Source organism: Sorex fumeus, unplaced genomic scaffold (assembly GCF_029834395.1).
Source record: "Sorex fumeus unplaced genomic scaffold, SorFum_2.1 ptg000083l, whole genome shotgun sequence".
Taxonomy (NCBI): Eukaryota; Metazoa; Chordata; class Mammalia; order Eulipotyphla; family Soricidae; genus Sorex; species Sorex fumeus.
The window spans coordinates 10728699-10752624 of record NW_026606140.1 but is presented as its reverse complement, the minus strand read 5'-3'; the positions used below and the strand labels follow the sequence as shown (position 1 = coordinate 10752624).

The window sequence follows — 23926 nt, the reverse complement described above, 5'->3', positions numbered from 1 at the left end:
CATGGGGGAAGCCAAGAGCTGGAAGGTCCTCTTGGCCATCTCCCCCTCGCGGGCTCCCTTTTCTTTCATGCTTAGGTCAGTAGGAAGAGAGAGCGTGACTTCTTGCTCACCCCCCCAGCCCCCCACCCAGTCGAGGGGGAGGCCAGGCACAAACAACAGCTCAGCCCCTGGCCCACTAAAAGCTCCGGAATCAAATCCACCTCATTGGCTGAGCCGCAGTGATCATGCCATGAACTTCAAGGAAATCCTATAAAGCCAATCACTAGCCTAATTCCTTGCTTCAGGAAAAACCGGGCAGCTGGTCGGTTCTTGCCCTGGACCTAATGGGTTGCAGGTAAGAGCCAAGGGATCGGCAAAGGGAGACGGGCGGGGGCCACTAAGCCAAATTCAGAGACCACCTAGAGCAAGTCTTCCGAGTGGCACTTCGGAATCTGGGGGTGGGGGAAGGAGCCGACAGGGTCCCATCCAATCAGAAATCAAGAACGGGTTCTGCATCAAGAACGAGTTCTAGCATCTCCCGACTAGCTTCCCTGCCCGAGGTAGGGGAGGGTGGGCGAGGGGCAGGCAGGGAGTCAGCGACCACCAGGATGGCTCACGACCCAAAGGGGCGCGACAGGCTCCCGGATGCCTTTATTCTGGGGCAAATCCAAATACTTGCTGGATTAAGCACAGCGGCCGAAAATAAATTAAGTGGCTGAGCAGAAAGGAGCTTCAGAGAGAAAAGGCTAGGGAACAGACACCGAATCTGGCGGAAACCAAGACGCCGCACACCAACACCACAAGTCTGCGGAGGGCACGAGCGCCCTTCTCCCCTGAGCTGCCAGCATCCTGTGCCTACCAAGAGTCCTTTTTAATAAACCCTCCTGATGAGAGATAAGGTCTAAAATGGAGAAGTTCTAGAACTTTTAGCGTCGCCAAATCCATGCCACCAGCTGTGATATGAATCACAAAAGACAGCTCTGTGAACTCAACCACCGGCTTATTATACCTTTTCAAAACGCCCCGGCCCTGTTTGGAGGGAATTCGGGAACACCAGCGGCTCCCTCTGGTGGCCAAACACGGCTTTCATTTCCCCAGGACGGCTTCAAAAGCAAATTTCCAAACACTTTTCAACAGATGGGGGGAGGGAAAAAAATCCTACCTCTTGAAACTCTCCGGATGAAGGCTAGGCTGCTGTTGAAAAAAGAGGCATGGATCGCCGGGCCAAGGAGAGGTCCGACTTCAGATTCTCTGACATTAGTGGTGGCATTCAGAATCAGGTTACAATGTTTCCTGGGCATGTATATTGCAACCATTTGCTTTTCAAGCAAGAGGACCAACTATTTTTAAATATGAAAGTGGCAAATAGATCATGCTGGCAACCATAGTCATTCTACCCTCCCCCCTCATCCGCACCCCCCCGCCCCCGCCATCCACTCATATACCACAGCACTTTCATTAAAGACCAGGGAATGGAGTGAACTATTTGCAGGGTTTGGGGTTGTTTTGGGGGGTGGGGGCTTGGGGCCACACCCGGCAGTGCTCAGGGGCCTAGTCCTGCACCCAGGGATCACTCCTGGTGGGCCACCTGCAGGAAGAGCACCTACCCACTGCACCTCTGGCCCTGCAGGTGTTTCTTGCCTCAGCACCACCCAGGTGGCTCTGTCTACGGCCCCAGAAACAGAAATGTCCATTCCGGCCAGTGTTTCCCTCTGAAATGAACCAGTGCTGCCTGGCTGCCGAGCGTGGATGGTTCGGCTCTGCCATCGCCCACTGCCAGCCCTGCACTCACGTTTCTGAGAACTCAGAATTTCTTCAAAGGACCGGGGAGGGTGGGGGTGAGGGGGTAGGGAATCCATGCTAAAATTGCAACAACGAGGCAAATAAAAGTGAACCATCTAGAAATAAGGCACTTCTTGGAAATGATGGGGCGGGGGGGGGAGAGAAAGGGGCTATTTTTAAGGTCCCAGTTCTCTCTTGTGGACACATCTGGGAGGGTCTCGTCTCAGATTTTCTGGGTAAATTCTAAGTCAGCTTCACGCTGCTCCCACACCACATTTCTCCACATAGAGAAAACAATGCATCATCCTAGCTGCTCTCAAACACTACGCGTGCACCAGGAAAGCGATGGAAAACACATTGCCTACAGATTCCTTGTCTAATAAGAGAGAGACTGGCAAACTTTTGAAAAAAAAATTCTCTTTGGGTAAACAGCTAGACTGGAAGCCACGTTAGCTCTGCAGAGCACACGCAGGTCGCGACTCACCCCTGCCTCTCCGCGTGATGCTCGGCCCGCGACGGGTCCACGGATGCGCCTGGCCGCGCGCCCATCCTTGGGGCCTCTAAGTTCCATCTAGTGGCTGCATGGCACCCTCGCTCTACGGCCGCTACTTCCCCCCCGCCACCGAGAAAGCGCTGAAGCCATCCTCGGCGCGGTCACAGACAGCGTGGCGGTGGGTCAGCCAGGCCCCCCAGGCCTGAGTCTTTTTCCCAGCCTTGCCGGAAACCTCCTCCTCTCCTGACAAGCGCCGCTGTGTCTGGGAGCCGAGCCCCGAAAGGAGCGAGCGCCGGTGCTCTGTGGTTTATATAAATCACGGGCAGTCGGAAGTTTCCAAGTGACCTACATCCCTGCTCCCCGCCGGCCCCGCCCCGGCTCTGCCTCTCGCTCCTCCGGCAGCGGGAAGGTCTGCGCGGCTCCCTGCTCCCGGGCGGGCAGTACCTGCTCTTTGATTTCCTGGAGCTTCCGGCTCTGCTCTCTGATATCGTGGAGAAGCTGCAGCGCTTTGTCATCCTCCTGGGACACCTCCATCCGCGCCTGCTCCAAACTTCGCTTTAAGCTCTGTGGAGAGCAAAGATTTTAATAGGGATGCCCGTGGACGCCGCTCTGCTGGAAAAGGCTCGTTAAAGGAGCGGCCAGCTGCTCGGCGGGCACCACGCCGGCTTCAGGCGACGGGCGGGCTCCTGGGTCCTGGGTCCGTCCTGGAAGAACGCTGGGGACAAGAAGCAGCGACTCCGCCGGGGTGGCGGGACGGCCGGTACTTACTCGCGTGCGTGCCTGGGACGCTCCAACGAGGAAGCGCCCTCGCTGGCCCTGGCCAGCCCGCCTGGACGGCTACTACAAAGCCTGCCCTCGGCCAGGGGTTCCTGGCGGGCGCTCGGAGACTCTCCCTGTCACAGAGCCCCTCCCCACCCCTGCTCTGCCGTCACTTAAGAACCTCCTGGCCCCTCCTGGCTGAGGGGGCCCGGGACCCTTTCGTCCGGAAGGTGCCCTCAATGCCTCAGGGGCACTGATGGGGGGTCTGAGACACACAGCTGAATAGCTTCCGCCGACGTCTGGAACGGAAGCAGAGCGGTCATTCTCAGTCAGCCACGTTCTAGAGGGGTCTTCCCTCATGGGGGGCGGTGGGGGCTGGTGTGTGGGTGTGTGTTGGGGGGCACCTGGGAAAATGTGTGATTTAACTTCTTTTATGACTCCTTTAGTCAGGCATGTTAGGAAAAAAAACACCCAAATGAAAGTTTTTCACGAGACAATGGAAAAGACAGTCTACTCTTGAGGAAAGGGAGAGGGAAAAAAATAAATAAAAGTCACATGGCATGTGATGGCAGCGGGTCTGGGCTTCTGGGGCTGAGCCTCCCTGTCGCTGCCCAGGGTCTGGCGGGTGGAAGCCCCTTCCGGGAAGCGTCAAGACCTCCTCTTTGGCTCCCAGCGGGGAGGGGTGGCCCTGGGGCCGTCGGGGACCGGACCAGGGCACAGCGGGCAGGGCGGGTTGGGAGCCGGCGGGACCTCAGGCTGCTCCAAGCCAGGCGGCACCTGTGGCGGGCTCTCGGCCCGGGGCTGCCCGGCCTCCCCTGGGGCCCCCTGGCTCCTGCGCCTGGGCCCTGGCTCTGTCCGCCCCATGTCCGGCCTGCGGACTCGCCCTCTCTGCTCCCTGCCCTGGGCTGCGGGGGGCCTCGGGGCGCCGTCATGAAACAGGATGAGACACACACACAGGACGGGCCGCCTCCGAGGGACGGGGCGCGGGGAGGCTCACACTGCATTCTGTGATGTAGGTGGCCAGGTCCTGCTCCAGGAGGGATCGCTGAGTCTCAGAGGCCTTCAGCTCCACCTCCTTCTGACTAAGCACAGCCTCCACCTCTGACACTCTCCGATGTAAGCGGGTCATTTCCTGCTCCATCTGAAACAGACACACGGGCGGGTTAAAGGGGGCCCCCGAGCGCATCGGAGTGCAAACACAGCTCGGGGGGCGGGGGGCGCCTCCACGGCCACCTGGTGGCTGGGCTGGCGCTCGGACGTCAGGCACGCCGCATGAGGGGGTGGAAATACCATTGTTTCTTCGCCCGGGGGCACACGGTTCTTCGTGAGGGCGGTCACCAGGGCTAAGTCACTCCTCATTCACGTCTTGGTTCACGCTTGGTCACTTCTCTACCCCGTGAGCAAGCAAGCCACAAGCATCGTGTTTTGTTTTGTTTTGTTTTTGTTTTTCACCTGTTGGCTTTGTGGGGTTTTTTGGGGGGCGAGGGGAGGGGGCTTGTGGGTTTTTGCCAGACGTCACTCTAACTTTATCCCAAATCCATCTTGGTCTCCCCCCATCTCCTTGCAAAGTGCTAGAGGACCAAATCCAGGACGGGGAAGGAGCTAAGCGGGTTCGTTGCCCTCTTTGGTGTCCCCAGCAAGAAGTGCCTGGTGAGAGTTTTCGAGAGAGCGGCAGCCCCGGGCAGGAAGAGTGATCGATCGTTAAGAGACGCTGAGCATGGTCAACGCAGTGGCTGCAGGGACATGAGCCGGAGGCTTAAGAGACTAGGAAGAGAGACGTCTTCGCCTCACTCAAAGCGGACGGGATGCATCTCAGCCACGGGCGACGCCCCACGCCGCAGACATCGGGCTGGGTCATGCCGAGGACCGGGCCAGTTTTAAATCCAGATTTAAAGGGCTGCAGGCCAGGCCCAGGCCCGGCGTCATGGCCCTCTGGGCAGCGGAGGCTCGGGTGCGGACTTCCCTGGCTCCCCCGCTGGCCGGCTCACTCCGGTGGGGTCAGCAGCGGCCCCGGGCGGCAGCTCCCTCGGCATATATTGACCGGAGGTTCCTGGAGCAAGGAGGGAGGCCGGTGGCGGAGATAAATACCTTGTGGCACTTGTCCTGGGAGTCTTGCAGCTCTTTGCTTTTGATGAGGAGTTTCTTTTCCATGGAGCTAGTCTTGGCAGGGGAGTCCAGACCCGACACAACTGACCTGTGGAGAGGACAGTCAAGGTCAAGGGGGCCAGCCCGGGGTGGGGTTGAGGCGGCCTCATCAGGAGTCCACTGTGGCAGAGCAGGGCCTTCCAGGGTCCGGCTGGCCAAGTGGAGCCGGACCACGCCACTTCCGAGGCCACACAGGCAGAGGACACAGAGGAAGCGCGGCCAGGGGATGGGGACGGGGGAAGGGGTGGGAGGGAGAGGGCGGAGAACCCAGCCGCCCCACGGTCTCTGGGTTTCTGTGTCCCGAGGCATGCGGACGGTCAGTGAAAGGCTCTCGGACCCAGGGTAGTGGGCACACCGAGGGCGTGGCACTGAGCGGGCTCACTCAACACGCAGGGACGGTGCCCTACTCTGGTCCAGAAACGGTTCCAGGCGCTGGCACTGCAGAGGCAGACGGGACAGGCCCCTGCTCTGGGAAATGACCTGCAGAGGGCAGAGCGCCCTCAGGGAAGAATCCCGGGAGGAAATGAGCAGGGGGACACAACGAGAAACGCTCAGGGCTCCCTCGGGTGCACGGGGAACCATGGGTGGTGCCAGGGATGGGATCGGGCCAAGCTCATCCTTCTGCAAGGCAAGTGCCACACTCAATGTGCAAGGCCTCGGGTGTTCAGTGGAGAAGGGTGCTGAGGTGGGGAGACCAGCCCGGGTGACCGGAGCAGACCCAACGTCATCACCAGGATCCTTCTGAGACAGAGGTGCAGAGTGGGGGCAGAATGATGTGACTCAGAGGGGGACCAGCAAGAGCAAGGGGAGAGAGAGGCCGGGAGGCAGGAGGGGGTCACGGCAGCTGCTCACCCACGTCTGACCCAGATTCGATCTCTGGCACCCCACGCGGTCCCCTGAGCCTCAGCAGGGGTGGATCCCTGAGCGCACAGCCTGGAGTAAGCCCTGAGCATCCCATGGGTGGCCCGACACATCCCTCCCCCACAGAGGAGAGGGAGACAGAGAGACGGACAGACAGACAGACCTGAACAGGCTACTTTGCTCGCTTTGAAGACCAAAGAAGGGGGCAAGAAGCCCAGGGACTAGGTACTTCCGGAAAGTGGGGAGGGCCCAGAGCGTGCGGTCTGGCCCACGTAGTGATCTCGGCTCAGTGAAACCCGCCGGAACTAGGAGAGGAGATACCTGCAGTTCCGAGTCACTCTGTTTGCGGGCAGGCCACCGCAGCATCGGGAACTCGGGCGCTCCCTGAGCACCGTGGGCCTGTCGTCCCAGAGCAGGGCACGTCTAACGGCTCCCCACCACAGCTGCACAAAGCAGAGAGGGCGCTGGGTCCAAGAGGGAAGAGAGGCCCAGGGGGGGAGGGGAGCTACCGGCCAGCGAGTGGCTGCGGAGGCCAGGGTGAGCACAGGGTGAAGGCACGTGCCTTACGCACAGCCGGCCGGGGTGGGTGCAGCCCTGGAGGGCCCCCGGGGAACCCAGGTCATCCCCTGCCCAGAGTGCTGGACTCTCCTGATCCCCCTGCTGGGACTCACACGGAAACATAATGAAATCATTGCAACGTGACCCCACAAGAGTGGGGCTGGAGAGTTCTCCTGACCCCGGAAAGGAACGACTTAGCCCCACACCTGCCCCCTGGCATCATACCCCTCACACGTCCCGTCTCAGCCCCAGGTGAAGGGACTTCTGGGCAGAGATGACGATTCTCCTCCAGGGCAGTATATCTCAGTGGTTGGCGCCCTGGGCTCAAACATAGGCGCTGATAAAGGCAGGGCTGGAGACCACGGCCAGGGTTCCGACCCACGTGGGGGCGGCAGGGCAGAGCCATGGTGGAGCTGCGGTAGTTAGCTGCCAGTGAGTATTCATGTCTTTTCTTTTTTTGGGGGGTGGGGTGGGGGTCACACCCAGCGATGCTCAGGGGTTCCTCCTGGCTCTGCACTCAGGAATTACTCCTGGCGGTGTTTGGGGGACCATATGGGATGCCGGGGATCGAACCTGGGTTGCCCACAAGCAAGGCAAATGCCGTCCCTGCTGTACCATCGCAATGGCCCGAGTATTCATGTCTTACCTAGAGGTGCACGTTCCACTTCCTGCCACAGCTCAGACCACGACGCTGTGCCCAGCCAAGGGTGGTAGCCTGATACCAGGTTCCTGGGAAGCCCGGCACGCCCACACCCAGGGTCCAGCCGCCTCTCCCGCCCTCATTCACCCAGGCGCTCCCCCATCTGTGCAGCAGGAATCGTGCTCAGCTTTGTGGAAGAGTTCTCACGAGAACCCAGCGGGCCCGTGGAAGGCCCAGCGCACTGCACCAGGGAAGCCGTGAGGGCCCCCCCAGCGCCACCCGCTACTACTGCTGTGTCGATTCCATCCCCGCTGTCCCTGCCACGGCGTGAAGAGCACGGGCCTCCCAGGCTGGCTGAAACGGCAGCTCAAAATAGCAAAACTCAGGGGGCTGAGCTGGCTCTGTGCTATTATTCACTTGAAAACAAATGTCGATTATTCATAGAAATGGGCAATGGCAATTGAAACCGAGAAATAAATCTCCTTTGGGAATCTCACCGGGGGCTGAAAAGGCAACCAAGTTTCGAGCATCTCGCTCGCCCGGTTCCTGCCCGTGGTCGAGCCCGTCCCTGCTCCTTCTTCCCGTCCCAGCCGAGAGGCAAGGGGTCGCCTGGCATGGCCTTGAGGGGCTGGGGCAGGAGTTGGGTGTTTCTCTTCTGCACCAACGTCTTTCTGGTGGAGTGCACTGAAGGAGTTCCGCACATCCCCCAGAAGGGAGTGTGAACCGCAAAAGGGGTCCCGGAACCTTCAGGGATCCAGAGTCACCCACATGTCACTTTCCTGAGGCGCGGACCGCAACGGAGGTCACGTTCTCTGTGCCAGCACAAGCAGAAGGACGTGTCCGCGGACGTGGGATGGTGGGTGGACAGTCTGGCCCAAGGCAGACTCTCAGACGGAGGGGCGGAGCTGATCTAGGTCCTGCGCTGTCGGGTCCTGACCTGAGGGGCATATGTGTGCCCACCCACCCGCCCTGCTTGCCCCTCCAAGTCCAACTTCTTCCTTCTGCTATTTCGAGGCTTGGCAAATGTTCACTGTTTAGAAGTTCTAAGCATAGCAATTAGGAGCGCTTCAGAACAAAGATGCTAAAGAAATCTATTTCTTTAATTATCTTTTTAAGAATAAATAAAAACCACATCCGAAAAAAGCTACAGTGAGCTTGCTGTGGCTAAACCCAGCGAGGAGCCGATCCCACAGACAGCCGTGGGGGCGGAGGGTGCGGCCGAGGGGAGGGAGAGAGCACATCGCCTTTCTGGGGGGTGTTTTGGTTGCCTTCTGGAGTAACCCTGGCGATGCTCAGGGGTCACTCCTGGTGCTCTGGGGACCACGTGGGATGCTGGGGATCCAACGTACCCGCAAACCTGCAAACGCCCAAGCTGTCGTCCTCGTATCCGCTCCAGCCCCACCTCGCTGAACCTTCCCACCCGGCTGCTTGTGGGGGCTTCCAGGAAGCTTCCAGAAAGCTTCTTCATTAATCCAAGCACACAGAACAGGCCCTGCTCTCTGCTCTCTGGACAGTGATGTGCACCGGGGGGTGGAGGGGTTGAGGGGGAGCTGGAGCAGGGAGGTGGGGGCGGGGTTGTGCGTCTCTGGGGATGATGGTGGGATTGGTGTTGAATTACTGAGTGTAATAAATTATTGTGAACAACTTTATAAGAATAAAATTTGAAGAAAAAAAAGCAAAGAAAAGAAAGCAAGTCCCGGGCAGCCCCATTTTTATTAAGTTCCCAGGCGACTTTGATGTTTGGTCCGGATCGAGAACCCTGGAGTGAATTAGCAGTGCCCAAGATTGGGGGTCGAACCACTTAAAACTCAAAGGAGGACAGTCCCCAGCACCTGGGGCTGGTACCTTTGGGCCGTTCTTTGACTGAAGTTCTGAAGTTAATCATGGGGGCCTATAAACTTCAGGGCAATGTACAGGTGTCCAACATCGAGTGAAGACTGTTATTCCAAGTACCAGTTTTCACTCAAGTTCAACCAAAACATAGCATTCGCAAGAATTTCCATTCAAGAAAGGGAGAGAGAAGTCAGGGGCACATGCTTTGCGTGTACCAGGACTCAAGTTTCACCCCTGAATATCCTGAAGGTCCCTGAGTACCGCCAGGGAGGCCTCACGGTCCTGGCACAAAAGAGCTGAGCCTTGAGCAACCCATTCCACTTGACTGGGAGTCGCTGGGAGTGACCCCAGCCCCCCCCCCATTCCTACTTAGGAGGAAGGATAGGGAGGGGGAGAGAGGAGAGAGAGGAAGAAAGCAGTTCAACTTGTGTGTGTGTGCGCGCGCGCGTGTTCTATTTTATTCATGTATCTGCTCAGCCAATTCAATCACTAACACCCATGATATAAACGCTCATTGAATTTTTCTGGAGGGGACAGATTCCCCCAAATATTCTATTGCAAGTTATTCTCTTTTTCTAGCATTTTCATTAAGCCATCCTTCCACATTCTGGATGACAAGAGAGAAGCATTTACAGGCACGGCAGACAAAAAGGAACAGGGGCTACTGGGGGGGGAGGCAGGAAGCCCCACCTGGCTTGTTGGCCACGAACCCCAAAGCCTCCAGCTACCAGGTCAATCTGGAGCCACTCCACACCGCAGAGTGGCTCTTCCTCAAGGCCCCGTCGCGGGGTGGGGTGTGTGTGTGTGGGGGGGGGGGTGACTGACTGGGAAGCCGCACAGATTGGAGGGCTGAGGCTGGTTCATGCTCCAGGCTCGATGAGAAGCAGCACAATGAAGATGCTAATAAAAGCACATGCAGCCTGCCCACACATTGCTTTCCTACTCCTGGCCACCTCGCTGAGCCCCACTCAGCTGTCCCCAGGGAGAGAAAAGCCACTTGGGAGCCGCGGGTGCACACAGCCAGCACCCACACAGCAGGGCTGTCTCCTCCAGCACGCAGCCAAGTTTAGGGTTTTCCTCCCCCACCCCCCCCCACCACCCCAACTTCTATTTTCCAGAAAAAAAAAATAGAAAGATTGACCCTGAAATCAACATCTCTTCCCGATACCCCCATTGCTCTGTAAGGATAGAGGCCTCAAGCGTCTTAAAGGTGGTCACGGGAACGACCACCGCCAAAAGAACCGTGTTTTCTTAAAATCTGTCAGGTGGGAGCTACAGAACACCTTTATAGGCAAATCTCACAGCAGTTCGGGCAAAATGAAAAACTGCAGTTTCCCCCCATGTCTTTAATCCACCTGAATGCAAAAGGGGAATTGGAAAAAAAAAAAGCCAGACATGGAACTGGATTCTTCATCTCAAAAGAGAATCTTGCAGCCTAAAGGCCTGTGATGCCAGGAAGCCAAGCTGTCCATCTCCTTCCCCAGGAGGCAGCCTGAAGAGCTGCTAAGGAAGCCACCAGTTCCCGGAGTCCAAGGCATGGATATTTTAGAGACAGCCAAGGATGGATACTTGAAGTTAAAACAAGGGGTGCAAAATTAGCTCAGGGGAGGGCCCTGCCTTAATTGTGGCCAACGGTACTAAAAATACATGGCATTGCAGGCTGTGATAGGGCGCAAATAATAATAGTAATAATAAAATAAAAAAAGAAAAGGAAAAAAAGAATACAACTCATCAGCACTCTGTTCCAAAATTACACTGGCTTTTAAGATCACGCATTCTGAAATTCATGAACTAACTTGATAAACCCACTTAAAAAACACACCGAGATGTCCACAGCAAACACCGGGAGAATCCAAAAGAACGCTCTCCTACAGGCATACTGGGATCAGCGGTGGTGGGGAATGGGCACTGGTGGAGGGATGGGTACTCGATCATTGTATAACTGAAACCCAAGCACAAAAATCTGTAAGTCTACAACTGTACCTCATGGTGTTTCACTAATAAAAATTTAAAAAAAAAAAAAGAACGCTCTCCTAATGAGTTTCCACCTAGTGAGTTTGGGGACACACCCACGCCCACCCCCAACTACACACTTGCCTCTCTCTCCCAGCAGTGGTCTCTGGCTGAATCCAACCTTTCGCTTTGGGCTGATCAACATGTCACTCCTGAGTCATTACTAAAAACACAGGTTCCCGTGACTTCTCAACCCGCCCCCTGACCGGAGGCCTTTCTTGCGGGGTGGATTTCGAGGCCAGACCTGGCTCTGCTACTCACCCAGGTGGCAGCAATGCCCCACAGGCCCCACCCCCTCCAATGCCTGCTGACCCCACTGTCCACCAGACCAGTCCGAGGGACTTTTTGTAAGTGTGGAGCCAGAAGGTCCAACTTGGAATCCTGGAGACGCTTCCTTCTCGCTCCCTGATGCAACTGGAGACAGACCACCCGGGTCCCCCCTCACCTCAGCTCAGCTGATCCTGTTCACTGGCCACTTCCTGTTCACTTCCTATTCACTGGCCACCCACTGACCTCGGGGCTGCTCTGCATTCCTCCCCCCACCCCCAGGAACCCCCTCCAGTTCCGTTTCTTCAGAGCCCTTACCAGCCATCTGAAATGCCCGTATTTATGAACATTTTATCCTCTGCTTACATGCAAGCATGCACCCCCACACCCCAAAATGCACCCCCACACCCCAAAACACCCCCTTCTGGAGGGCGACACCTTTATCTTTCTCATCCGTTTGCCACAAGGTCTGGGACAAGACATGTGTGCATGAATCAATGAATGGACGAATGAAACCTTCCCAATCTCTGCCCCAGGAAGAGGACCACCCCTTAGGACCCTCAGCTCTAAGCTGCAGAGGGGCGGGGAAAAGTACCCAAACTCACTGGGTGGCTGCTCTGCACCACGTGGTCCCAGAACACTGCAGGGAACAACTGACATGGGAGGAGCCCCTGGCCACGCACAGGCACAGACCCAAGAGCACAGAGATGAGTAAAATGCCACGACGGGCAGACCAAACATGCCAAACGGCCAGGCCACTGGCTGACTGTTTCCCGGCCCCTGCAGGGCACCCAGCATGGTTCTGCAGGAAGGAGTTGGGACTCAGGGCTGGGGACAGCGCCTGCCTCCATCCGGGCCCGATTCCCTGAGTTCCCCCGAACGGGTTCCACCCAGGGTCTGCTGCCCGGAGGTGCGTGTTGAACCAGCGCATCCCGGGCTCCTCTCAGAGTGGGGATGGAGCTGGAGACGGGGGGTCGTCTGTTCGGTCCCCCACGTGGAGGTTGATTCTCTCCATGGGCAGAAACCCGCAAGACATTCTTCCTCGGGTGGAGGAGGAGGAAAGGAGCGTCAAAAGCACCTGAGGCCCATCACGGCCCCTAAATGCCAGTGGCAGAAAAGAGCCTGGCTCTAACAACCCCCCCCCACGCAGCAAAGCACCCCTGGGGACCCCCAGGTCTACCTCCCAGCCCCCCTGCAGGGCCCCCTCCACCCCCCACCTTTACGCTCAGGGCTTGTGGCTGTGAGAAATCAAATGCTTCCAGCACACAGCCGGAGAGGGTGGCGCCCAGCCCTGGACCCAGGTTTGATCCCCCAAGTCAGGACTTCAAAGATGCACGTGGCCGCCCCAGAAGCAAGAACGCAGGGCTCGGCCCTGACGAGGCCAGAGCTGGGGAGGCAGCTCACTCGGCCCTCGCAGGCCTGGGAACTGGAGAAGCCGCGGGTGCACCTGGCTCTCCCTCCCCTCCCCTGTGAAACAGCGGGTGCTGCTGGGATCCGGGGTGCGGGCCTGCGGTGGCAGCTCTTTCGCCCTGTAAACGGGCCGGAACTGCAGCTTCGAGCACGGGGCCTGACTGCCGGTATTAGGCCGAAGTGGAGACATGACAGGCTCCACTTTAAGACGGAAACTTGGCAGGCCTAAGTCTCAGTTTCCCCTTCCAGAAAGTCCCGACTTCTCAGAAAACAGTACCACCCTGGGCAGATAAACCACCCCATGGGAACAGCCTATCAGAACAGGGGGCATGGGCGATGGCACCAGCCAAGGAGAGAGGGCTGAGGGAGACGAGTCAGGGGACAGGACTGGGACCAAGAACTGAAAACATAGTGTTGGTCCCTGGAACCATAGGACAGGACTGGGACCAGAATTGGAAACATATTGTCAGTTTCTGGAAAAATGCTGTATAAGCGGCCCAGAATTTGGAGCTGGGGCCCTAGTCAAGACTTCACTGCACTGGATGAGGACCCTAGCTCAAGCTAGCAATAAAGGGGCTTCCTCGCGTCTGGTCAGTCTGCGAGCAAAACTCCCTTCCCAGGACATAACAGCAGAAGCTGGCAGTTACTGTGGCGTTGGGCCTAAGATCTGTTAGGACCCGCAAGACCCCTAGGAAACAGCCTCGGGGGGCTTGTCTGTGAAGTGAGGGTCATGCGTGTTAGCACCCAGAGTCGCGGGGAAACTGAGAAAGGAGATCAAGCCCTTGGTCTAGCTCCGAGCTCTCGGGCAGCCCTGCGTTGAGGACAGGGGCAGGAGCGGTGTCCGGCCGGCGGGGAGGAGCTGGGCCCATCCCTGGCTACTTGTGTCTTTTCCAACGCAATCGAGGCTCAGGAGAGGCTGGCCAGTGGGGGGCGCTGTTTCAGGCACACAGAGGGGGTAGGGCTGCGGCAGAGACTCTCTCCCCATCTAGCCCAGGCCCAGGGGACAAGGAATAGTGGGACTGAAAGGCAGGTTGGGTCTTATCGGGCCAGAACCCCCAGTTCAGGCCAGGCCGCTAATCCTGGGCCCTTCGAGGGCTCTGAAAGTCCGTGCCAGAGTGACACTGAGCCAGAGAGTGACAAGGGTCTGTGCTCGGGAAGGAGCCCATCCACCACGGAGAAGAGATTCGAGTCAGAAACTAGAGGCAGGGGCTGGAGCGACAGCACAGCGGGGAGGGCGCTTGCCTTGCACGTGGCCGACCCTGGTTCGATGCCCAGCATCCCATACGGTTCCCCGAGCACCACCAGGAGTAATTCCTGAGTGCAGAGCCAGGAGGAACCCCTGTGCATCGCCAGGTGTGATCCAAAAAGAAGGAAAAAAAAAGAAAGAAAAGCTCGAGCAGAGATGCTGAAGGGAGGCTGTTCCTGAGGAAGCGTGTGAGAAGCTGGCAGAAGAGAAGGTCAGGACCCGGACCGCGAGCGCCACAGAGAAGGGAGGACCACACGCTCAGGGAGGGCAAGGGCAGCCGTGCTGGCCGGCGCAGGGGAGCACCCAGCAGCATTTACTCAATCACTGTCTCCCCTGGGAGCGAGGCGCCCAAACCAATTAGCACGTGCGGGCCAGCAAGAAAACCACCCCACGCCCCCCTGGGCCCTCTCGGCGGGATCGGGCCTGGCCGGTTGGGATCAGCGCTCCTGAAGGTGTCTCTAAGACAGATGAGAAGGCGGTGGAGTGCTCTGTCTAAATCGAGAACAGAGGAAAGCAAGAACAAGACGTGCCTGACTGCGAGGAGGGAAGGAGCCAGGGAGAGCCTGAGACAAGGAGGCGAGAGCCCGAGCTCTGGGCCGCAGCAGGGCCCTGGGTGCCGTGGGCAGGAGCTGCCGTCCCCAGACCTGTTTGAGGAGAGGAGGTGATCAGAGAGCCCCGAGTCCCATGGCAAGGTCTCGTGCCGACTTTCTCCTGAGAAAATAAAAGACAGAACAGAGACAGAGTGCGGTGGTGAGGTTCCGAGGGAATGGGCCTTGGGCTGCGTGCGCAAAGGGAAACACGTTGTTAGGGTCTTTGTTTTTCTCTGGGGGGAGGAGGGCTGGGCCATACCCAGCAGTGCTCATGGCTTGCTCCTGGCCCTTAGCTCAGGGGACCATCTAGGTTGCCGGGGATCAAACCCAGGTCAGCAACGTGCAAGGACAGAGCGCTTCCCGCTGGCCTACTGCTCCAGCCCCGGGAAACGAATTTTTAAAGTCCCCCGCCCAAGTAAACAGAGAAAGCTGGACCAAGGGCAAGCCCCCGTCCTCTCCAGAAATACGCCCTCTCGGGCCCGAGGTCAGGATGCAGCTGCAAGCAAAGCGTGGATTTGAAGAGAGAGGTACTGCAGAGCCTCAACAGATGGACGGACAGCTTCGGTCACAGGAGGGATCCAGATCCATGATTCGCCAAGTACTTACTGGGCAACTTGGATCTGATCAGCTGCGAGGATGGGGAAGAACAAGATCCAGGCAGCTCCCTTCACCTCCATGCTCCCGAGCTGGCAACGAAGGACGCCTGCGGAGTGCGGACATGAGCAGGCTTCCCCATGAACACACTCATGGGCATGCACACGTGTGTGCACACACCACACACATGCACACACGTACAGCACACATGCACCACACATGCATGCACACACCACACATGCACACGTGTGCACAGATGCAACACACATGCACACACCACATGCACATAGAGTCACACACAGGCATGCACATTCACACATCACATGCATGCACACACTACATTCACATTCTCACACCACACAGCGGTGCACTGACACCACACACAATCACATATACACACACACACCACACATACTCACATACCTGCACACACCACACGTACACATATACATACCACCACTAACACACCACAAGCACTCACACCACAACACGCATACTCATGCACACACCACGCACACACATACTCATACAAATGCACACTCACACCACTCACACACGCACACACCCCATTCACGGACGTATCACATGCACATACTCATACCATACACTCACAAACAGGCACGCACAAACACACATACACACACACCACACACATGCTTGTACACACACACTCACACATGCCTACTCACAGCACACTCACACACACGCACACTCAAAACACACATGCACCGCGTGAGAATCTTAATGAGAAGAGGAAGCAATCAGAAAGAGGCAAGAGCTGTACAGACTCCGACTGGCCAGACCTGCAGAGCTGGGAAACAACAGCCTCTTTCAGCGGCTGGCCAGCTCCCATCTGCCGGCCCTCATGCCGGACAGAGCACGGGAACCCCACACAGGCTTTCAGTTTCGCTCCCTCTGTGACATGCACCTTGGGGAGCAGAGTGGCTGCAGCCAAGAGACTCTGCCCTGTTTCAGGAAGGGACATGAGGGAGGGCCCTCCTGGGGCAGTTCGTGTGAGCTCATGTGGGTTTAGAGCTGGGGTCCGCGCCTGATGCCGGGCGTGGGCCCCAAAGAGACGAATGCTCTCGGCCTCCCCACCCGAAGTTTTCTCTGTTCCCTTCCACCCAGACCCACTGTGTCTTCCGCCGAGAAGGGTCATTCAGGAGGTCAGCTCCAAGCCTGTTTGCACGGAGGCCTCTCCCTGTCCTGCACCCCAGGGAAACGAGGATGAAGGGGACCCAGTCCATCCTTGGGCGTCACACACCACCAGGGGGATGGACCCGGCACACTTCCGTGGGTACAGACCCAGCTGGGAGCTGCCACTCGCCATGGCGGGTGGTGTCCCCCAGGTCGGCTTCCCTAACTTCCCTGGTAGGTGCTCAGTCTTGTTCCCCTTGTTGGGAAGAAGCCCCGGCCCACTCCACCCTACAACCCAAATGACGGGTGCTTGGCCACTGCTGGTTAACGTGCATGTTGATCCAGAGGGTCGAGGGTCTCTGGCCGAAAATTCCCAGGGCTCGGGAGGGCGGGGCTGTGGGGCTGGCATGACTCTGGGTCACTGGATCATTGCCAGATCTTTCCCCTGTGCTCCTGGCAGAGAGAGAAGGTTCCAGGGGACAGACGGACTTGGGTACCAGTAATCACAAAGACCAGAGTGAGCAGTTGAGACTTTTCCCAGTGCCAGGCGCGAGACCAGGTGCTGTGTCCGAGTCCCAGAATCCGCGCCACAGCCCTGAGAGGCGCCACCCTCACCCCTCCATCTGCAGCAGAGGATGCTGGCTGGATGGTGTGGGGGTCTCTGCACAGCTGGGATGCAAAGGTGGCCGCTCTCTCTCCATGCTGTTCAGATGGCTGTCCCCTACACACAACTCTCAGCCCCACCCCCGAAGGGAAAGAGAAAATTCTGTTGGTCTGAAGCGACAGAACAGCAGGGAAGAGTTCTTGCCTTGCATGGCCAACCCAAGTTCAATCCCTGCCCCCCACCCCACACACACGGCTTCTCAAGCCGCCCCCTTCCCCCAGGAGTGAGTGCAGAGCCAGGAGTCAGTCCTGAGCACTGCCAAGTGGGAGTGCTGGCCCCCACCCTACTCAGCCCCACCCCCCCAAAAAAGTCCCAAGTTCAAAAGAAGAGAGAAAGCCCCTCGGTAAATGAAAAATAAAAGATGTCAAGCCTTGGCAGATCGAGTCCTCCTCCTGCAAGGCAACCCAATTCTCCAAAAGCACACTGGTGCGTGTGTCAGGACCACAGGCCGGTGCAAACGGAGAGACCGGCTGCGTTCTCCTGCTGGAGCTGGGGCTGAGGGCTGAAGGCAGTGCCGCCGAGCCAGGAGCCGAGAGGGACTTCCGGAAGTGTGCACCGCGCTGGCAGGGGAGGGAGGAGAGCGGGGATCGATTTTATTTTTAAACCTTTCACACGCGGGTTCCTGTTACTACCCTACTATTGTATGATTCAAGCAGCGGCTCCGAGGAACACCCTGGCACGCATGCCTGGGGCTTCGGGGCGCCGGCGACACGGAAGGAGGGAAGCAGGAGCCAGGCACGTGCCTCCAGCACGAACTCCGTCACCATGATCCCCTCCCCCCAGCGACAACCCACACTGGGCCCAGAGCATCCCTCCAGCTCGCTCCAACTCCACCCCCGGGCACAGAGCACTGAGATCAAACAGCTCCTGAGACCCAGAAAACAAAGCACCTGACAGGGCATCAAGACTAGATTGGGGGGGCGAAAAGACAGTAAGGGGGGGAAGGTGCTTGCCGTGCACACAACCAAGCTGGGTTCGACCCCTGGCACGACTTAGGGCTCTCCAAAGCACCGCCCAGAGTGACGGGTGAGCAGAGAGCCAGGAGCACCGCCAGATGTGGCCCCCAAACAAGCAAAAAGCCGGGGGGCCCTCGGCAACACTGCAGCAAAGTGCTGCCCCTGCCTGGAGACTCCTCCTTTGCCCGGCTGCACCTCTGACCCCCCACGTTCGATTCCTGGGTGAGGGGTTGGGGGTCAGCTGACCCGGGGCAGCATCTGTGTGCCCAGAGGGTGTGAGAGATGGGTCATGCCACAAAGTGTCAGTGTGTGTGCATAAAATTCCAGTGATGGCGAAAGTGGAAGGAGAGAAAGAAGAATACACGGGGGGGGGGGGGGGGGGGGGGCGCAGCGGGGAACGGGGGACCCTGGGGGGGGCAACACCGGAACCCCCAAGGAAAAGAAGAAAAAGAGCCTTCCCCGCCCCCACCTCCACCTGTGTGTGGCAAGCACACGGCCACGCCGGGAGGGGGCTCCTAAGTCACGTGGCACCGTCGCTCCCTCACGGGACTTCCCACTGGTCAGAATCTGGCAAGCACAGCCAGGGTCCCCTGGACAGCCAACAGGTGGGCGAAGCCCTCAGTGATGTAGTGGGGTCCTCCCCATAGGCCGAAGAGCTGGGGCCACAGTGAGGTCACAGCCAGAGACACCGAAGGAGAGGAAGCCCTTCTGGGGCCAAAGGAGAGGCGGTGGGAGGGGCGTTCGGCTCCCCAGAGCTGGGAACACCCAATTTCAGCTCCCTGGGGAGAGACACGGTCTTGCTTGAACGGGCTCGGTTTTCTCCCCTTGTTGCTGCTGTTTTTATTCTTAAAAAAATGGAAATCTTCCTAAGCGTTCTGTGGGGGCAGGAAAAGACGCTGATTCTTGCTCTGAACTAGAACTAGATTTCGAACTGCCAGAGGGAAAGTAGCCCGTGCTATGCACAGTGAGCAGTAGGAACACGGGCTGAGGGGAAGGATCACGAGGACATGAAATCACCCAGTACGTGTCGAGTGTTTGGGCCCGACTGCTGCCTTGGCCCTTGCCAGAGCTCCCTTAAACGAGCGTCTGTGAAAAGCAGGAAAAAAGGAAAAGAAAAAAAAGAGGCAATTACAGTCATCACAGAAAATAGGCGATTAATCACAGGCGGCTTCGGACTAACTGTGGCGGCTAAGACCCCCACAACCCCCCCGACCATCCTAGCTCAGGCCCCGAGTCAAATTCCCCCCACGTCCTCTCGGGCCTGCCAGACCCCTGAGCCAGCGTCCCCGGTGAGCGGTCAATCCCTCCCAGCCAGAACTCGAACTCTCCTTCCTGTCCAGTAAGGTCACCCCCGTGACCTTCAGGGTGCTGCGTGTGTCCAGGGAGGGCTGCCCGCGAGCCGCCCCTCCACACCCCCGCCCCCACCTTCTGCCCTGCTCTTCAGAGCCGAACCCTAACCCCAGCTCTTCTGGGCCTGCTCGAACCTGGCCAATGGCACATGCAACAGCTCGGGCGCCTTTTGCCTCTCCTCCCCTCCCCCGTCACTCTGGGGGCTGCAGAGCCCAGGAGCCAGTCAGCACCAGCAAGCCGACCCAAGCCCAGACCGGGAGGGGACCCGACTCCAGGGAGGGGCACGAGGAGAACCGTCTCGGTGCCTTCGGGCAGCCGAGTCTCTCTCTGGGATCAGCTCGGGGGCCAGGACCCCACGTCAGATCCAGCCCCCAGTTCCCCACGGTCAGCCCGAAATCTTCTGAGGAAGCTTCCGGGCCACGCAGCGCCCAGGGGAGACCCCCGTCCAGGGACCTGCACCAGCTCCCCTCAAGCCACTACCTCGGGGGCCAGCACGACAGACTGAGGGCAAGCGAACGCTGCGGGGAGAAAATGAAATCCGCCTGAGCAGGCAACGACTCCTTAGCCGACGCTTCCCTGAGAGCCCCCCAGCAAGGGGCTGACACCCGGAGCACCACGGACCTCCTTGGCACAGACCCGCACCGTGCCCCGGAGACGGAGCAAGAGGCTGGCTGCCTTTGCAGAGAATTCCTGGGGGCCAGGAGCCCCGGGTTCCAGTGGCAAGCCACCGCGTCTCTCACGGCTTCCGTCAAGAAGGGAGAGAGCCACAGCCGGCCGGTCAGGGGCCCATGGGGGCACTCAGACGTCCACGCTCTAGCCGCCCCCTGCCCCCTGCCACGAAGCCGAGTTCCTGTGAATCAATGGCTCGGCTCCATCCCGCTCTCCCGGGGGCTCCCTGTAACGGGGCTCAGCTGCCACAGCCCCGATCCTGCAGCAGACCTCAAGCGGCCAGGCACCGGCTCCGGTTCCAGCCCCTGGAGCTGGGCTCAGCCGTCGAGAAGCTCTGAGGAGCCCTCTGAGTGCGGCCAAGAGAGCGACCTCCATCCACCCACCTGAGAGCCAGACGGACGGACGGACGGACGCCCTGCCGGACCGTTTGCCTTCCCCCCACCCGGGGCTCCTTCGGCCAGGCAGCTGCCCGTCCGCACTGCTCCCTGCAGCCCCCGCCCCTGCCTCCTCCCCAAGCCCCGAGCAGGGACTGGCACCCAGAACGGAAAACTAGCCCAAAGTGCCCAGGTGACGATCACGATGCTGCGGACAGACGGGGAGAGGTGCCTTTCGCACAGCAGCCCGGGGCCAGGCTGAGCCCAGCAACGCGCAAACAGGTAAACTGCTCTCTGGTTGCAGGCGGGCGGGCGAGCGCCCCCCCCTCCCCCGCCTCCCCTCTCCCCTCCGCCCCCTCCCCCCCACCTTTGGGCTCTGCATGCCTGGCCTCGATGCAGGTCCCTTCAAAAGTCAAACGTGCACTTACTCAGATCTAGCAAGAATCCCCAGCGCCTTGCTGTAGGAAAACCCCACAAACAGCAGTCCTTCGCCCGAGAAGCCGGAGGGGCTCAGCTGGCACGCAGAGGATGGAGCCCACGAATTCTTCTCTGGTTCATCAAAATTGGAGGTGTCATCATCAGACTTGAGGGTGGGAACGAAGGGGGGAGGAGCTGGTTAAAGAAAAACAAGAAGGGGGAGGGAAATTCAGCGGGTTCCAAACACTGTTGCGGAGGAGAGGGGGGGAAAACCCGGCTCCCTCGTCTCCCTCGGTCCGCGCTCCCGGTGGCACTGCAGCTCCTGCTTCCAATCTCGCTCTCACAGGCAGCCCCAGCCTCCCGGCTGGTACAGCAACAAGAGATTAACCCCTTCCCTGCCAACATGGCCACCACCCCGCAGCCAGGCTGCCTGCCCGGTGAGGGGGGCGGTGGGGGGCCGGGGGGCCGAGGGAGAAACTCAGACAGGTCTCTGGGGGGGGCCACGGAGAGCCCCTGGGGGCCTCACGGAGGCTGGCCGCTTGTCCCTGCCATTTCCCGAGTGCTTCGATGACCTCCACCTCCCTCTCCTCTCCCAAGACAGGTCTACATGACTCCCACTTCATGCAGGTCACTGAGACGCCACGGGACTCGGGACGTTCCACGGCATCGCAGCCGGGAACGGGACGGGGACGGAAAGGGCTCGGAGAGGCAGCAGGTAACTCGGGCAAGGCAGAGCCCCGAGCCGAGCTCCTCGGGAGCAGGGAGCAGGGACAGACTCGAAGGGATCGTCACCCACTTTCCTTCTCTTTTTTTTCCAAGTTCCTTATCCCTCCTCCCCCGACTAAGTCCTGCCCTCCCTCTGAAACCGCCGCAGTTCCATCAGCAGGATGAGATGCCAGGCAAAACAAAGTTCTGGCGGGGGACGCCTGTGCCCTGCGGGAAGCAGCCTACCTCGGTCAGGCACGTCTCCCGGCCAGGGGCACCGCACGCGGCTCCGCTTCCGCAGCCCCACTACGCTCCCACGGGCGGGCGGGCGGCCGCGCTGCACACTTGCCCGTCACCAGCAGGCTGCCCGCTGTCGCCGTGGGCTCCCGGGGGTGCAGCCGGCCAGCAGCAGCGTTGCCATGGCTGCGGGCTGAGGCAGCCGCGGTGGCGGGAGAACCGGAGGGGCCGGGCGCGAGCTGGCGACCCCGCGACTGGGTGAGCCGGGCATCACAAGCCCCGCAGTGCAGGCTGCAAGCGCCCCGCGCCGTGCATGCCCGGCCGTGACCCCACCTGGCCGCCTGCGTGGCGGGGCCAATGCTGATCTGAGCGACGGAGCATGAGTCACTGCCGGGGAGCTCGCCAGAGCGCCCCCTAGGACAGCCGGCACAGCCACTCCGGGCCAGAGGTCTTTTGCTTTGGGTTTGACTCTTTGTTTCCTGGGCGAAGCTGAGCACCAGCTCGGAGCAGCAGTCTGTCTGGCTGCTTAGGAAAGAAGATGCCAGGACGGCCGGGCTGTTCCTCTCCAAAGTTCCCCCGTGACGACGACATCATGGGAACTGCAGCGGGAAGGAAGGGTGCGGGGAGGGGGGCTGGAAGGTAAGGGGGGTGGACGAGGGGGAGGGCCGGGAATGAATGGCTCCTGCGAAGTGGCAGGGAACGTTCTCAGAGCGTCAGGGGCAGGGACACGGGCGAGGCAGGAGGAGACCAGGCAAGATGCACCCCACCTGCTAATTACCGACCGCCCCTTGAGCTCACAGGGGAATGCAGATCTTCCGTGAGTATCTGAACCGGCTCCGCTCAATATTTGAAAGATTAGCCAACTGGGAGGAAAAATGACATTGACTGCCTCAGCCCACAGCCAGGCTAGGCTCCCCCCAGCACAGGCTCACGGCCAAGCGGACTCCGGTCGCCACTGCCTGCTCCTTCTTCAAGCAAACAAACAAAACACTTCCTTTTCACAGAAATCACATTCACTTCAAGAATGACCACACACAGAGACATTTTCCCTCCCCCAGAATGAGAGAAACCCCATCGCCCAGGGAAATGCATGGAGCAGGATTGGCCGAGGAGCCCAGCACAGAGAAGTGTTTTGGGTCTTTGATGGCTAACGGAACAGGTGCAGACCCTGGCATGGAGAGCACTTCCTCAAAGGGTGCTAGAGAGGTTACCCTCGGGTTGAGTTGTCAGGGGTGGTCCTGCCCAGGGGTCACACAGGCAAGGCAGGCCAGCCGCACCCCAGCCCCAGAGTGAGGTTTAAACGGAGAAATCTGCCTCATGTGCTAGGACAGTTCTTGGTGGATAGAAACACCGTAAGGATGACCTGTGATGATGATGGAGCAGAAGCAGGAGGAGGAGGAGGGAGGAGGAGGAGGAGGAGGAGGAGGGAGACTTTGGACAGGAAAGACGCCTGTCGTGAGGGGCCTGGGGGGATGGGCAGCCACAGAATCTGGACAGATGTTCCTCCGCCTGCACGGTGCAGACGCACTCCCCTGGATGCTGGGTTAATCACCGCGTTCCGTTCCCAGCCCAAGTTTAATTCCCTTTCCACTATATACTAATTTATCTCCAGGAGACCGAAATAGAATTCCATTCCTTGCCGAGGACTCTGATTAATGTAGGGGCAGGAGCCGCCCTCTGTGGAATGAGGCTGATTGAGAAATTCCCCACTAGAGCATAAGATCCCCTTTAAGGAAGACTCCGTCACGCGCAAAGCTGGACCATGTGGTCAAGGTCTGAAAACGGGCCAGACAGTCAACTGTCAACGAAAGGCAGGGAAACGTCACCGCGAAAAAAATCACAGCAGAGGCCAGCGAGACGGGACAGCGGGGAGGGCATCTGCCTTGCACGCAGCCGACCTGGGTTTCAACCCCGGCATCCCACTTGGTACCCTGAGTGCCGCCAGGAGTAATTTCTGAGTGCAGAGCCAGGTGGAACCCCTGATCACTGACAGGGGTGGCGCCGCCCCGCCCCCGCCCCCCCAGCCACACACACACAAAAGAAATTCTAGCAGGTAACAAGCAAGAGGTTTGCCAGACAGTGCAAAAAGAGGGCATAAGAGGCTAGACAGGAAGTGCAGAGTGAAGAGAAGGACTGGCACTGATGGCTGGGGAGAGGAGGGGGAGGGGACGGTGGCAGGGACGCCCCGCTCAGGGCTCTGGGAGAGCAGAAGATCGGCTCCTCAGACTGGCACCTCAGGCAGGGTCT

General features: G+C 59.1%; 1 protein-coding gene across 1 annotated transcript in view; it reads right to left on the bottom strand.

Annotated features, from left to right (window-relative positions):
- CIT (citron rho-interacting serine/threonine kinase) overlaps positions 1-23926 on the bottom strand; it is a 163550-nt gene that overhangs the window by 77006 nt on the left and 62618 nt on the right. The window contains exons 10-14 of the mRNA XM_056131037.1: positions 21689-21779; positions 20749-20932; positions 5102-5207; positions 4011-4154; positions 2699-2818 (exon numbers count right to left, since the gene is read on the bottom strand). Coding sequence (XP_055987012.1) covers positions 2699-2818; positions 4011-4154; positions 5102-5207; positions 20749-20932; positions 21689-21779 — 645 coding nt within the window. The remainder of the gene's footprint in view (positions 1-2698; positions 2819-4010; positions 4155-5101; positions 5208-20748; positions 20933-21688; positions 21780-23926) is intronic.